The following is a 15,839-nucleotide window of genomic DNA, read 5'->3' on the forward strand; positions in this document are numbered from 1 at the left end:
AACATCTACAACTGTCCTCGTGCACAGCCAGTTCACCAGACATCAGCAAGGAGAGCTTGTGTTGCTCACGGAGTTACTAGAGAGCAGTTTCTCACTACGAGCTCTACGACATTAAATGATTCTGTGCATTTCTATTAGTACTAACTGACTAAGACTTCACACAAAGTAACTTGCCACCAAAAGCAAGCAGATATCCTCTGCTATTTGGGCTTACTCAAGAATTTCCTGGGAAACCCACGGAAAGTTATTTGTGCTATGTGTAGGAGTAGAAGATATTTAAGAGAAAATGAAGGAAGGAGCACCAAATGTTTGGGTATTTGATTCTTCCAGAGTTGGTAAAAATTTCCCTATAAAGACATCTGGGTCACACTTCTCTGTGCAGTTCTGGTGTGATTCTATTTTCTTGTCCAAATTGTGATACAACACAATTTAGAGGTGGAGGGAATCTGTGGTTCCACCCACCCAAGAGAAAAGGAGGCCCATACAAGAATAAATGGTAGCGCAAAAGCCAGATCTAGCTTGTCAAGATAGGCGACTGTCCTTTGAGTCCTCTAATGTATCTGTCTGTCATAATCTGTTTTGGGAGCAAAAACACTTCTGCCATGGATGAAGTGATCTGTGAATGGCATGTTAGCATTGTAAAAGGCTTTGAGATCTGGCAGGATAGAAGGTCTCAAGCATAGTGTATGAAAGGAAAACACTTAAGTTGTGTTGGGAAAACAAATTATTTCAAGGAACAAATATGACAGGGCTACAGACAGTCCAGAAGCCCTGAGCAGAAGGTTTCCACAAAGGAGAAGAGGAAGCATAAGTTAGGACTCTACACTGGTTTGTCATTAGATCTAACCAGCAAATCCTCAAAATCTGTTTATCTGTTTCCTTCCATTCAGAACAGAGATACAAACTTCTGAACATTCACAGGGAAACAAGAGTGTTCAGGATGGTGGCTGTGGGTGGTGGCCAGGGGCTCACCAGGCAAGCAGCCAGATCAGGCCCATGTAATGCAGCTAAGCTTTGCCTTATTTTAATTCCTGTTCTATTTAAGTTCCTTTCATGCAAGCCTCAGAACCTAAGTCTCAGAACTGAAGGCATTTCTGAAGAAAGTTGGATTGAAATTAGTCTCTCTGAGAAAGAAAGTTGTGGGTCTTTGAAAGCAAATGCCAAAGCAAATATTTGAAATGGTGTCATAAACTATTAAAATAGAGACCACAGATAAACACGTTCAGAGGTTCAGATGTGTGTTTAGAGGTGTGGCATTATAGAATAGATGATTCCACAGATCCCAATAGTCAAGATAAGCCATTTGGATACCTACATTGTAAAATAGCACCACATTTAAGAAGACAACCCTACCTTCCTTTACATTTAAAGCCGCATCAAGAAAACCCACTGTTCACTCCTTTTGCTACTGCAGTGCTAGTCTGTGAGTGAAGTAAACCTTAAATTATGACTTATCTGATTTTCCCAAAGAAGTGTATCAAACTCACTTAAATTTCCCAGCAGCAAAGAATCCTGATACCTTAAGGCAGCAAAACCCAGGTCAGGGAAGATGTTGATCCACAGCTGCAACTCTCCAGAATTGTTTCAAGCCAGAGCATAAGGACGAGGGACTAGTGCTGTTTGGGGAATCTACAGCAAAAATTACTGGGCCTGTGGCTCTGCAGGAGATGGCTTTCACTGGCTGCCAGACCCATCTACAGCATTGTAGCTGGTGACATCTGTAGCTGCTTTCTAAGCCCAGTAGAACATTATTTAAAACATTGCTCTTCAATAGATTTCTCATCTCAAGTGGTTTTCTCTGCTTGTAAAATAGAGATTTTAAAGAGAGAGATTGCTGAAGGGCTGGAAATCCTGAAGGAGAGATTTGGACACAAAACCTAGGAGACTGTCAGGGTCGCTTGACACAGAGCATGGGAAGTGCCTGGGGCAGAAGCTCCAGCCACTCTGAGTTTTACCAGCTTCCCCTGCATTGCCCACCATGATTCCCTCCCCTGAAACAAGACTGCTCTCCCAAGGGCCAAGAAACAATGATTCTTCAGTCATCTTAAATTATAGTCGCACAGACTTCCTTAAACAGACCGTGCACTTATCCCAGTGGGGTTTTTTCTTTTCCTACAGCAATTGCTTCAGAGGGCAGGAGGAAAGCAGAAGAGAAACTGAAGGAGGTGGCAGTGTGGTCCTGCTCTCTGCGGGGGACTGGGAGCCAGACACTTCAGGCCTGATTCTGATCCTGTCTCGAACTTACTGTGTGGCCACTAAGAACTTACACAACCGATAATTTGGTATTACTTTACTTAAATGTTGGTCCATGTCTGAGGCTTTAAAGTACAGAAGGGTTCTCAGAAGTAATTTCTAACTTGGGAATCTGGGCTTCATTTTTAAAATGCACTTGGGATTTGGACCCATAAGAATCACCAGAAGTCAAAAGGATTTAAGCTGTAAATCATTTTTGAAAACAGCATCTGGTCACCAAAATCACTGAGTGCCATAAGACCACTGGACACCAGTGACTTTCTTTCGGGTGCCGTGGGGAATGGAAACATTCATCGATTCCTTGCTCTGCCTTTCCTTTCTCTTCACATGGCTGTGTGAGACAGCATTATCCACACACACATCAACTCCTTCCAAACCTTTCCATCCCCATTATGAGCACAGTAATCAATCACATAGCCTTGGCCAGCCAGGCTGAACAAGAGTCTCTGGATCTGGTAGACTGTCATCCCATCCTTTTCAAGTAACGGCCTTCATCCCCGTTAGGCATAAACATTTGGGATGTTTTATCTGAGGGATGACGGACTCAAAGAGAGGAGCATGGCGAAAGTACTTATGAGTCATATTGGGGGAGACATAGGGTGTCCCTACCCTGTAAGTGAGCTAATGCCTGCTTTTGGTAGCTAGTTTTGAGAAGATCAAACCCCCAGGACAGTTGCTGTCCATCTTTTCCGAATCTGCCGTAGCGGGAGGGAGTGGCCATGCACATTTGAATTCCAAGAGCAGATGCCGCCAGCCCCACAGCCCTGCCCCTGGCAGCTCAACGGCCAGGCTCTGTGTTCCAGCTCCAGCCCAAACACAGCACATTTGACTGTCTGGGCTGAAAGCACGGCACTCCATCCCATTCAAGAAGCATTCCCCAGCAAGTGCCGGAGGACTCTGGCACAGCCCAGGCTTCGCGCGTGTATCACGTTCTGCTCTGATTCTGCCCACTGACACAGGAACACTTTCCAAGAACTACAGCCAGGCAGACTTAAAATAACCCAGAATCAATGCTGGGGCCAGGAACCATCTTGAGAGCATGCAAACACAGCTGAGCTCCAGCACAAGCTTCAGGATTTTCTAGCTGAGCCCTGTCTCCCTCCTCAGGTGGAAAACACTCATGGGTCCAGCTCTCACACTGATTTTTCTATAGATGAGACCACAAGCCACAACTATGCTGCACAACAAATGACTTCGTGTGACACCTTCCCATTAGCAACAATCATCATGTAAAAGCAGCTATCAGAGGCAATAATCTCTCAATACAGCCCAGAGCATTGACTGGTAACAGAGAGCTGAAGGCAACTCCAGGGTCAAAACCTGAGTTGACAGCATCCCCGCTAGCAACAGTGGAAAGCCCAGCCACAGCCATCACTCCAGCTAAATGCGCAGCATCCCTCCCACAAACAGGCAGAGTGTGGATGGCTCTTCACAGTCATTGCAGGGGAGCCCTAAGGGGCTGTCATCCCCCAAACAAAGCAGCAGAGCTCAGTGCACAGCTCTCTGCTCGCACGGGAGCCTGCTTCACTGTCCTCTGTGGCATGAGCTTTCCTCCTACTGTAGGTCTGTAGAGCAGACTACTTCCTGAGCTCAAGGAAAGGAAATTCTGTAAGCATGTCTCTATGTGCTATGACAATAACCCAAGTTCTGCTTTGTAAAATAGAAAAGAACATTAAACGTACCCTCGTAAAGTGTCTTGGCCTCTTCTTCTCACTCTGTTTGCTGGCTGTCTTTCCTCGTAGCCTGCAAATCTGTCTGTCTGCAAGTCCCCTTCATATTGACCCTGGGCTTGTTCCACATACATAACTGCTGTACATCCCAGCATGAACCTGGCCAGCCATAATACCCCCATGATGGCACGGATTCCTTGATTCACCCGGCTGCCCTGAAAGCTTCTTCCAGCTGGAGGCTCCCTGCTGCCTTGGTGGAGGATGGTTTTTGGCAGCAGCCCGTAAGTGCCAAGGTGCCGTCCTGCCGTTCCCTTTCTAGAAGCAAAAACAGAGGAAAGAGAAAGAAAGAGACACAAGTGTTCTTAAGGGCTTTCACATTTTTAAAACAGTTGATCATCCCAGGTGGCCCCTCCCCAGAGTTAATCCAGTGGGGTCATACAGTCACACGAAGTTTGGCTCCTTGTACACGCAGCCAACATGTTCACACTGTCATTCCCTACCACAGCATTGCCAAACCTTTCTTTCCCAAGAGCTGGAAACCAAGAGATCTCCAAGAGTGACGGTTCTGCCCTTGCATCTATTTTGCCCTCCTGATGGAGAAACAAAGAATGACAAAAGCACATCTGTCCTGGGCCTGCCCATGATGACGGGTTATGATACTGACCTCAGCATAGTGCCTTGGTTCAGAGGAGCAACGGGAGATGTAGGGCTATGAAGCAAGAGGAGAACTTGAAGAAAGAGCAGATCCTATTTATGGACCATTTTCCCAGGTCCCACAGCTCTGGTTTTACTGCATTGTACTCCAGACAGGCCATAGCATGGAGATCAGTTGCTGGAAAACAATCTCCCAGATACCCGGTAATTCTAGCTGGATGAGGGGAGTAGTCTGTTGGCAAACCCATCAGAGGGGACATGTACACCAGTGCTGAGGTAGGCAAAAGGGTCATCATGGGCTGGAGTGAGATGGAAGACTGTGAGCTGGGACTAGAGCATGAAGACATGGTGCATTAAGCTAAGCCTGGTTTCCATGGAGGGTGAAGGGAGAGAGGAGAAGGTGGAAGGCTGGGCAGGCTGGAAGGATGTAGGAGAGCTCCTGAGCTGGGACAGGCAGCCGAGCACGAGAGGCCACAGGGAGGAGGATGATAGAGGGTCCAAAGCCTCTGTGGAGGGGAGGAGTGGGCCGATGGAGGCAGCAAGGAGACCCCTCACACCTCTGGTTGTGGACACACCTTGGGGCGAGCACAGCACGGCCAGCTCTCCAGGGCTGGGGCCGGCAACTGAGCCTACGAGATGGCCAGAGCTGGGCAGGGGCCAGATCCAGACTTTGGCCCTGAATCACACCAGGGCACGTCCTCAGCCCCCAGAGAATTTCTGCCCTGAGCAAGCCCGTCCTGATGAACAAGACCCCTTCCCGGGGGGGAAAAAAAAAAAAGCCACGAGCCCTGCTTCCCCCCCTGGGGGTAGGTGACATGGCGGAGGGTCCCGTGGGCAGGCCTGGGGCCAGCGTGAGCAGAGCCGAGGGGCAGAGCCCAGAGGGACGCGGGGGGTCAGCCCGCGCCATGGGGCGCTGAGGGGAGAAGGAACCCGCAGCGGACTCCGGAGCAGCTTTATTTTAGTCCTTACAGCCGTCTTGGCTCCGAGAGGCTGTAGGCACTGAGGGGCAAAGGAAAAGAGCCCTGAGCGAGGGGTACGGAGCCTGGCACAACACAGATCCCGGCGGGAGTCAGGGTGGAATCCGGTGAGGGGGTGACCGGCCTCGGCCTGAGGGTGCTGATGTGGGGTGCCGGGAGCAGGCAGGGCTGTGAGGCCGGGCTCCGGGCGGGAGACCAGGGAGGCTATGGGAAAGCCCGAAAAAAAGGCTCTGTAAAATGGATCGCGGAGGAATGTGCTCTGTAGACTCTTACTCCCTTCTCCTGCTCCCTCTTCTTCCTCCCCCCCTCCCCCCCAGCCTCATCGCACTCCCCCCCTTCCCCAAATCTCCCAGCTCTGCCTGTGAAAATGGGGCTGGGGAACCCTTCCTTCCTCCTCCTCCTCCTGGCCGGCGGAGGATCAGAAAGCATCTCTCACCTCGAGACCCCAAAAGTTTGTTCTTTCGGGGAGGAATCCTCACAGGTCTCCCCTCTCCACCCCAGAGTGGAAATAATCTGCTGCTTCTGCGAGAGGCACGGGCTCCGAGTCCGGCTCCTGCGGGGAGGGACAGGGCCCCCGAGCCTCCCCTAACTGTCCCCCTTGCTTTCCCACAGCAGCACTTTCCCGTTCCAGCCCAGCCCCAAAGCAGGCAAAAAAAAAAAAAAAAAAAAAAAAAAAATCAGCCCAGACAAGACAGAAAATGTGTCTTAAAAAAAAAAATTAAAAAAAAAATTAAAAAACCCCTTCACTGCTCCCAGTGTCCCAGCTGGGAATCTCTCAGCTCTGGAGGGCATGCATTTTTCAGGCTCTAATATTTCAAATGCAGTGAATGAGAAAGACAGAGTGGGAAGGAAAAAGGCAGGGCTGGGAGCAGAGGCAGAGACAAAGAAACTGCCCTTCCTGCAGCCGTAAGAGCTCTGCTACTTCGCTACACACGCCTGTCTGCTGAAGGCTGGGATATGATTATCTTCAGCGAGACAAAAGGGAGAGCGTTTCCTCTGCTCCCAGAGCTCCCGAGGTAGAGAGCAGATGGAAAAAGAAGTCGTAAAAAGCATGAAGTTTTGCACTTCAGGAGATTTCCAGCCTTCGTGCACAACTTTAAACTGAAGGAAGTCCAGATGCATCCATTTGCTCACAGAGAAATTAGAAGCATGACAAATGATCGATACACAGGCACATACCCTGAGAGCGTTCACACAAGTCTTACTAGGAGAGTATGGAAAAGTCATTTACACCATCAAAAGAGAGTTGTTGGGTTTTTTTTAAAAAAAGGCTCAAAAATTATTTTCAGTTCTGAGAAATTCCATCAAACACCACTTGTAAGAAATACACTGGCAAAGCAAAGAGAGAATCAATCACTAAGTCAGATTTTAAACTGATTTGCAAGTTTGGAGGGAATCAGGAAAGACGTTTCAAAACCATGCCTTTGAGTGTGCAAATTAAATCAAACAATAAAAAAAATATGTGCAAAACACAGTAAAATACAATTAGGCAGACAAACAATTAGGCAGATAAAGAGAAAGAAATCAGCTCTTAGCTATGCAGCTCTGGATTTAGTCTGAAACTGTTTAAATACCTTTACGTCCTGGAACTGGTGATGTGCCCAGAGCTCCTTTGTTTAGTGGAGATCTGGGCAGAAAAGAAGGGAATAAAACCCTCACTCTTGAAGGAGAGAAGAAAAGGTACAGCCTCATCCAAATTGGACAGGGGGAGGGCCTTGTGGCGGAGAAAGGGGTGCAGGAGGAGTGGGAGTAGCGAGAGGACAACCCTACCGCATTCTTCAGCCAAAAGTTTTTAACTTCAAGGAGGGGCTGGGGGAGAGGTTGGGTTTAGCAAGAGACGTCTGAATGCAGACATGATTATCACCTAACCATTCCTTCTGAGCCGAGTACTCTCGTTTGGTTCAGTTAATTAGGGAACACTTTCAGTTCAGCTGGATGCGGTGACTGCTTGTCCCAAATTTAGGCTGGAGCTGCAGGAGGCAGGAGGGCATTAGTAACAGTGACTTCACATCAAAAGAGTTGGTGAAAAATAATTCGGTTTCAATTTGGGACTTATTCTTTAATTTCTTTTCTTGAAAAATGATGGTGTATTAGCAGTAGGAAAAAAAAATCTCAAGTAAAAGGCACTTTTCTTGCTGATCATTTTCCTGTACTTAATACAACTAATGTGACACAATTAAGGAAAGACAGATGGCTTGAAGGATAGGTGACCCAGTCCAGGACCTTCATGCTCAAAAGTCACCTCGGCTCCAGAGGAGAAAATCTTTGAAGTTAAAAAGCATTTTCTAAAATTGAATATATTAATAAAAAAAAAGTATGTTGTGATATTAAGTCTTTCTTCTAAGGAAGAACTATGTCTGAATGTCAGCTCTAATTCCACTCTTTTGCTCTGTGCAAAAAATCTTTCCTCTGCCTCTTGCTTTAGGAATGATTACTGATGGCTTTTCTTTAAATAATGTATAATAAAACGCACATGGCCCTCCTCCCCTCTGAGCTCCCTCTGCTCTGTGCCACTGCACACCCACGACTTTTCCAGGAGGTGGAAGTCCCCCAGCGTGGACGGACAGCGTGCCAGAAGTCTCCCCGCAAAGCCCAAATCAAGCTGCTTTTCAGGTCAAAGAGGTTCAGAGAAGTTTCTGCACCAAACGGAACCCAAACGGCCGTGCACAACACACCCGGTGAGGTGAACGCCTCCTTATTATCCCACCATCTGGCTTGGAGCTCGGTTGCCTCTTTACACCCAGCGGATGAGGGTTCAAATGCAGCTATCGGATCAGTTCACAGAGGTGCAGAAATTCCAGGGCAAGCCCCAAGCTGACAGGGCGACTGTCATCTCTTCTCCTCCTGCCTCTCTTTGAAATGTCCTCGCTGCCTTCTTTGTTCTTTTCGCTCTTCCTAATCAACCCCCTACTAGCTTTATAGAAGTCAGAATGATGCTCAGCCTAATTAACAGCAAACTTGCGGAGACTAACAGGGAAAAGGCAGAGCTCGTTTTCACAGGCAGCCAATAATGGAGCATTGCAAGGAATGCAGCTCTGTCAACACATCTGCAGCGCTCTGTAGAGCTCAACGAGATACAAAAACTATTTCCTGGACCCGATCCTGCAAGACCTATTTCAATTGAAAATAAGTGTGCACTTCACCTGGTTGGGAATGGCAGAACTGGGATATCATACAGAGCAGAATAACAATGAAAGCACAAGAAACTACATTTTCCTCCCTCTCAAGGGCACAGCAAGCTGGTGACAACTATTGAGGCAAAAGATTCCCTTTCCAGTCTAGTCTAGTTTATTCCCTTTCCAGTCTAGTCTAGTTTAATCCTTGCGGACTCCTACATTGTGATCATCACACTTTTTATGTGGGCACTGGATAATTAAAGGTATTCTGGCACCTAAACATGCACACAGGGTCTTTGTTATATTTGCAGAAGCTCCCAAAAAATCTATCTGCAACTTTTGATCACCAAGTATTTTAAAAAACAGACTTTCAAGTGTCCAGAGCAGGTGATATTACATAAATGGAGAATTTTTCTTGTTTCCTTTCCAGGTGCTAAATCAACCACAGATCTTTACTTTTGGAAAGCATTTGTAATGCCAGTTAGATTTTATTTGGGTCTACAGTCTAGGGAATCTGGGCTAGTGAAGACTGTTCTTTGTGCTTAGAATAGATGCTATCCCATGTCTCACCTCTGGCATCCTGCTCAATGCACTTCCTCTGTTAATTCACATGTAACTGATCTCAGAGAACACATTTAATTAACATTTCCTGGGTACATTTGCTCTCCTCTCTCTGCAGCCTCTCTATGAGGGCTGCAGTGGGACACAGCCCTACAAATGACTAGCATGCGAGGGAAATATACTCTTTTTTTTTTTTTCTTCCTCCTGCATTCCACTTTGGAGGGTTAAGAAGCATTTTAATCCCTCCAACATACGCAAACCTCTGTGAACACGATGCTTTTAGCTCCCTCCCTGATTTTCTAGAGCAGGGCTTTTCAGCACAGCTGCATGTGATTAGGGCATAGCAAGCCCCAGGATTCAGGCATCCCAGCAAGATCTCCTTCAAAGTCTCCTTCAAGCCTCCAACCAGTTTTTTATTTCCCTGCCATCAAATGCATGTTGCTGGCCACAGGGAGTTACAAACACTTGCATGCATTTGTCTAGCTCCCCATCTGTTTTCCCCCTGGGTGGCTGGGTGTTTTGGCATTGCTTTTGTGCACAATAATATATTCATCCCAATCGTTCCTGGGTCTCCCTGGTCCCAGGTGGTATGGAGAAGGCAACCGAATACCTCGAGTGTGTCACCTACCTCTGCTCTTTGCATCCAATAGAACTTCATTAACTTCATAGCAGACCTCATGCTGGGATGGGAGATTGAGTTGGAGGAAAGTCTTCTTTCTTTCAGGCAATACTGGGGTGCACATCAGCCCCCTGAGAAACAAGAAGTGGTGGAACAGTTGATGTTTCTCAGCTGGATTGTTTCATGGTCCACAAAACTCTGCAAAGGAAAAGCTCTGAAGTGTGAGGAGCCATAGGATGGCTAAATACACTCCCAACCAGCCCACGTAAAATTACCCTAAATAAAAAGCAGCTGCCCTTCTGCAGTTTTTAAGAGTCAAATGGAGAACCCCTGTTGGTAGGAATAAAGGCAGATAAGTGTCAATCACATGACAGATCTTTCTGGAGCAAAGTTAGCTATAGGACAGGAACAGTAACCACTATTTTAACTAAGGTTGCCAACCAACAAGCATAGTTAAGTTACAGAAATTTTCTTAGCTTGACCATTGTGGCTTCCAAATCATACCCAAAGCAAACTATGAGGGCCCAAACTTTTTTAAAAGTGCATGAACCCTGTAAAATTAATATAATAGAAAAAAATCAGTTACCAGCATCTCAAAATTAGCAAATATCTTTTCATGCCAACTGCACTTTTTAAGAACCCTGCCTGTAAAACAGGATAATGCCTTGCCTTAGTTCACAGGGCTGTCATGAAGATAAACTGCTTGTGAAGTGTTTCAGTTTTAATATGTGAAGCACAGTGGAAAAATGCTTGTAATTAATTATTATTATTAATTATGTGCTTAGAATAGAGCTGTACAAGTAATTGATTTTTTGCTGCACTAGACATACTGAAAAATAAAGGAAGAGAAAGGAAAAGTCATTTAGGGATAATTTGATGAACATTTTAGGTTGACATGAATGTATAATTTGACTTTAAACAATGCATTTACTTTTGGTTTTGGAGGGTCTTTTAATTAATTTAAAATTATTATATTTATTCAAGCTCCTAAAATGTTCTTTTGAAAGGAAAAAGTACAGCATATAATTTTACGATAAGTGAAATGAAAGATTTGCAAATAATTAATTATCTGTCAAAACTATTTGACAAACTCAGAGATTTATAAGCTTTTCATAATATTGGTCCAGGAATTTTTGCCATGTCTCTTGTGCACCTAGACTGAACTGTAGGCAATAAATAATGCATAGGACCGTCTGACAGGGTGGAGAAAAAGATCCCATCTCCTCATTGTGGTGAGCTCCAGGTATCACATGCACTGCATGTGACAATCCTATGGAAAAATAGCATGAGATCCTCATTAATTAATGTCATTATAATCATGAAAATGCACAGGGGAGGATGTTTAAAGTTACCTAGACAGTTGTTCACTTCAACATTTTCTTTTTAATGCTTAACTGGGCTATCTCATGGCTCTTTCTCTGGGCAATACATGATATCAGGATCTTATGAGTATAAATATAATGAGACATGGGAATTTGGCGTGCCAGTTCTGATGTTACGCATTATCACACCTCTTTCCTACATTTCTGCATAAAAGTGTAGGAGATGATGTTTTCAGCTGTATCAGTGACTGTCAAAAACATATAACAAAGCTGAGTTAAAGTAGCTTTAACTTTTCCATTTCTGACTTCATTGAGTGCAATCTAAAAAATGCATTTGCTAAAATTAGTACGTGTTGCTTCTTGCAAGATGACACAATTGCTGTCAGGACAGCAACAGTTCTTAATCATGATGTCATTTAAAAAAAAAAAATCAAGATCAGGCTCTCATGTTCAGATTCTTGCTGAGAACTGAGGTCAGGGAATGTGGGATTTACGCCGCTGCTCCAAGCTCCCTGCAAGGCTGTGTCCTGGCAAGCCCACAGCTGCTCGCTCCAGCTTTGAAACAAAGAATTTAGAGATTTTATTTAAAGGGAATGGTGTATAATGGTCTGAAGATGATATGGCAAAGTGGACATGGCTGATAAACCTGCACTACCTGAGAGCTTTGTGGTGCCGGGGCATGGGATGCTGCCAGCGGGCAGAGCTGTGATCACTAGGACCAGCTGCTCAGATGATGGTGATGGAGGAGGCCAGGAGAAGGATCCTAAGAAGCCAGAAAGGTCTGTGCAAGAGTGACTGTGAGGGAGCCAAAGATGCTCTGTCCTGGATGGAGCCGTGACCCCTGGACTCCTCCTGAAAGACAGCTGGATGTTCCTTGGGCCCAGAACAACCCGCAGAGCATCCTTTCCTCCTGCAGCTGCTCCAGAGTATGGCCAGAGTCCTGTCCCTCTAAGAACAGGACTTATCCAAAGATAGGCCAGGCTCACGTGAGTTGGGTGATGGAATGGGAAGACACATCCCCTGAATCTGCTGTACTGCAAGCTAACAGAGCTCCAGAGTTGTCTTCCAGGCTGGGTTTGCTGGCAGTACAAACCAGTAACCCTGCAATCCAGGCTCTGGCACGGCAGGAGCTGTGCAGCCATCCCTGCAGGGACCCATGTCCAGATAAACCCGGCAAGGTAGTAGAATGTCTGATAGTCCGGGCAGATTGCCCATGGGCGGTCTGCAAGGCAGACACATGGCAAGGGACATGTGCTTTTCCTGCAGCAAAAGCCTTCTCAGCATACCCCAAGGGCATGAGTGCCACGTAATCTTAGTATTACCTAGCCAATACGCTTTTGATGCTGTTTCTGGGTGTTGTACAATATAAGTGATTTTTGTGAGATCAAGACAGAGCCCAAGAGACAAGTTCCATCTTTCTTCAGGTCCGCTGAGGGATAATCACATCTCTGTGCTTCAGCTTCCGTGCCCGCAGATGGGGGCATGATGCCGTCTTTGAAGAATGCTTCTGCAGTGAATAGGAGTCAAAAACAGATTCAGGGAATTTCCAGAAATTTCTCATCAAATTTCATAACTTATTTAAGATCAAAAGTGGAAGCCAGCAGCACTACATGAAGCATTTAAAGACAGTCAGTAACAAATTCAGACAAAGGTTTCCTCAGGGAAATTGTTCTACAACATTAACTGTTTCACTTGCTTTCCAGTTTAGCATACAGTCTAGCATGATCAACAGGTTTTTAACATCAAACCAGACTATTTTATCATCTTATCTGACATTCTAAATAATGCAGCCCAGATCACTTTGCTGCCTCACCTTTTGCTGAGTCCAGTAATATTTGTTTGCCTAAAACATATAGTAAAAAAGGTCCGGTGTGGACATCAAGGCACTAGGATTCATGACATGAACTTTCTACTCACGCAGCCAGTGGAAGGGAATGCATGAGCCCAGGGAATAGGTGATTCCTGTCTAAGGTTTAAAACAGCTGGACAAGCTGTGCTGTGCACTGCTTCCCCCAGTTCATGCCAGAGCAGCATAGCCTGTGAAGGGAAGGGTTAAATGATGTTCCAGTACCTTGCCTTTGTCCTGAAAATGTGACTCTGATCTCCACAGCAGAGAATCTACTACCACCCCCAGAAATTTTCTCCCTCATTAATCACCCTCTGATCTGGTGGACAATTAATAGGAGGCAGCCATCTGCTGAGGTCAGTGACAGGTGATGCCCCCAAAAGGTTGCAAATTAGCCCATCTACTGACGATGGGAAATAGCAATGACTTTCACCTCCTAGAATACTGCATATATCCCCTCCTGCACATTGTCTAGACGCCCTTTAAAATTCACCAAACAAAACCCAAACCCAAAACCGTCCCAAGGGATCACCCTATGGCTGATACCTAAAATAACCCAGGTGCATTGCACCCTGGCATGAAACAGCACTGTAAAGTCTCCAGATCCAACCATCACTGCCTGGAATGAGCCCTGGGGGAGCTGCCCTCACAAAAGCAACTTTGGGGGTTTTATTTCGGAAAAAAAACGCTCTTCAATAAGATCTCCTCCAGGTAAGGTAAGACGGTCTATAGCAGGATTTATGGGAGGAGGGGAATCTCTTATTGCAAATGTCCTCACTGGGCACACTTTACCATTAATGACTGTAATTCTAGAAAGCCAAAGTTTGCTTGGTGTGTTGCAAGGCAAGCCCCAGGCATGAGGACAGGCATTTGACTTCCAGCAAGGGACAGGCAGCAGAGGGACAGGGGAAGGGACTGGCAGCCACCTCCTGGTGCACTGAGCAACCCAGTCCCTTGGGGCACTGGTGGGGGGTGTTACTGCAGGTGCTGGTAGCAGTGGGAGAAGAGGGGAGAGGAGTCAAGGATAGGGCACCAGTGGGAGAGACACAGGACGGTAATATGTTAACAACAGCTCACAGCCATCAGCCTTGCGGTTGCTCACAGTTCCCTGAGTGGGATGTGAGGAGTCCTGCTGCTGCTCATGCGAAAACCAAGAAGATTGTAATAGATAAAGCAGTTTCTTGTTTCATAGATTTCCAAAAGCAGAAAGGCCTGATAAAACCAGAGTTGCTGAAATGCCAAGCACAGAGCAGTGGATGGCACTTACTTATTTTCTTTGCTCTTTGGATCCCATTGTCCAGGTTTTAGGCTCATTAATGATGGACAGAAGAGATTGAGGTCAGGCAGAAAAGGGCAGCTGCCTTCTAGATATCCAGACCGGGAGCAATCCTCTGGTCTCTGCTTATGCTGTCAGTGCTCAGTTCCAAGCTGGCAGAGGAACCACCACTATTTTGGATAGCCCACAGGCACCAATGGAGCCTGGAGTGGCCTTGCCCTCAGGTCCCATTGGAGTCATTCCAGAGTGACAAGAGGAGTCCAAGCAACAGGATGGGATCCCACCTGGGGAGTGTGTGCTGGCTAGCAGGAGACAGCCCTGCGCTCCAGATCCCTGGGCAGGTGATGCTTGCCAACTCCTCCCTTCCCAGGGCTTTCCTTGTTTGCTGCAGCAGAAACCTGTGCCACCTGGAGGAACAGAGCCACCGGGCAGTGGCCGTGCTGACACTTACTGTCGCACTGCTTCGCACAAGCCCAAGGAGTAGCATTACCTCTTTGGTGGGACTGAGGTTCTCATTTCCAGTCCACCTCTCCACCAGCGCCCTTGAATCAGCCTTTGGGGGCAGATGGAGGAAAGCTGGGTCCAGCTGGTCTGTGAGCCACTGCCCAAGCACCAGCAAGATGCATTCTTAGCTCTTTCCATCAGCTTTGCCTGAGTTCAGTGTGGATTACCTTGGATGAGAGCCAGTACCCATCCTGAGACCTTGGGTTTCAGTCAGGGGCGTTTAGACAGGACCGGGTCACATCCAGATCCTTACGGGTTTGCCACTGGAAGTCACGGGAAGCTCTGAGTTGACCTCAGGAATGGGGGGCAAGGAGCCAACCAGCAGAGGTGATCAGATCCTCATTGCTTTCTGCCTTTCCCAGGGCTATTGAAATATTCCCTAATTTTGCACACACGTGTGAGGCATTACGTTCCTGTGGGAATTGGGTTGTGTACTGAACCGGACAGACCCGTCTGCTTTGCTGGAGCCAACGGCAAGGATCAAACCCAAAGTACCCACTCATGATAAGCTGCTATCAGTGTCCTGCTCAAGCCAAGGCTCCCGTCTGTGTGTAAGATTTGCAGTCTTAGAGCTTGTGACCACAGTTGCAACATTCCTTTTGTTTTCTAGGAATTCGACTCCACCAAGGAGGGAAACCACAGGGAAATTGTTTCAGTGTGCGCTCTGGATTGGGAGAGAAGGGATGGGGCCGAGGCATGATGTATAACACACAACTCAACAGCCAAGATGTTTAAAAAAACACACTTTTATTTAAACCTAAGGAAAGTAACTTTTTTTCTCTTTAGCTTGGCAGGCAGCAGCAGCCGTGCTGAGCCCAGGCAAGTGTAGATCAAAGCCAGGCAAGTCTGCTGCGAAAAATCAAGCACTGGACATTTATTAAGATTTTATTCATAAAAAGCCATGCAGTGAGTGCAGTGGGATTTCACTGTGGAACTTTTGACATGGGAGCTGCCTTATTTAGAATGAAAATTGCCTCTTTCTCCTGCCAGGAGTAAGGCGATCTCTCCATTTCCTGTGAAATTCAAATCAGGGATACAAAC

The 15,839-nt window shown here is 46.6% G+C and overlaps 1 protein-coding gene across 1 annotated transcript in view; it reads right to left on the minus strand.

The window, feature by feature from the left end:
• FBN3 (fibrillin 3) overlaps nt 1-6,485 on the minus strand; it is a 115,607-nt gene extending 109,122 nt beyond the window's left edge. Inside the window, exons 1-2 of the mRNA XM_075038096.1 lie at nt 5,991-6,485; nt 3,936-4,238 (exon numbers count right to left, since the gene is read on the minus strand). Of these exons, the coding sequence (XP_074894197.1) occupies nt 3,936-4,105 (170 nt within the window). The 5' untranslated portion in view covers nt 4,106-4,238; nt 5,991-6,485. The remainder of the gene's footprint in view (nt 1-3,935; nt 4,239-5,990) is intronic.
• Nucleotides 6,486-15,839: the final 9,354 nt, after the last annotated feature.

This window comes from Buteo buteo, chromosome 10 (assembly GCF_964188355.1).
Source record: "Buteo buteo chromosome 10, bButBut1.hap1.1, whole genome shotgun sequence".
NCBI classification, from domain to species: Eukaryota; Metazoa; Chordata; class Aves; order Accipitriformes; family Accipitridae; genus Buteo; species Buteo buteo.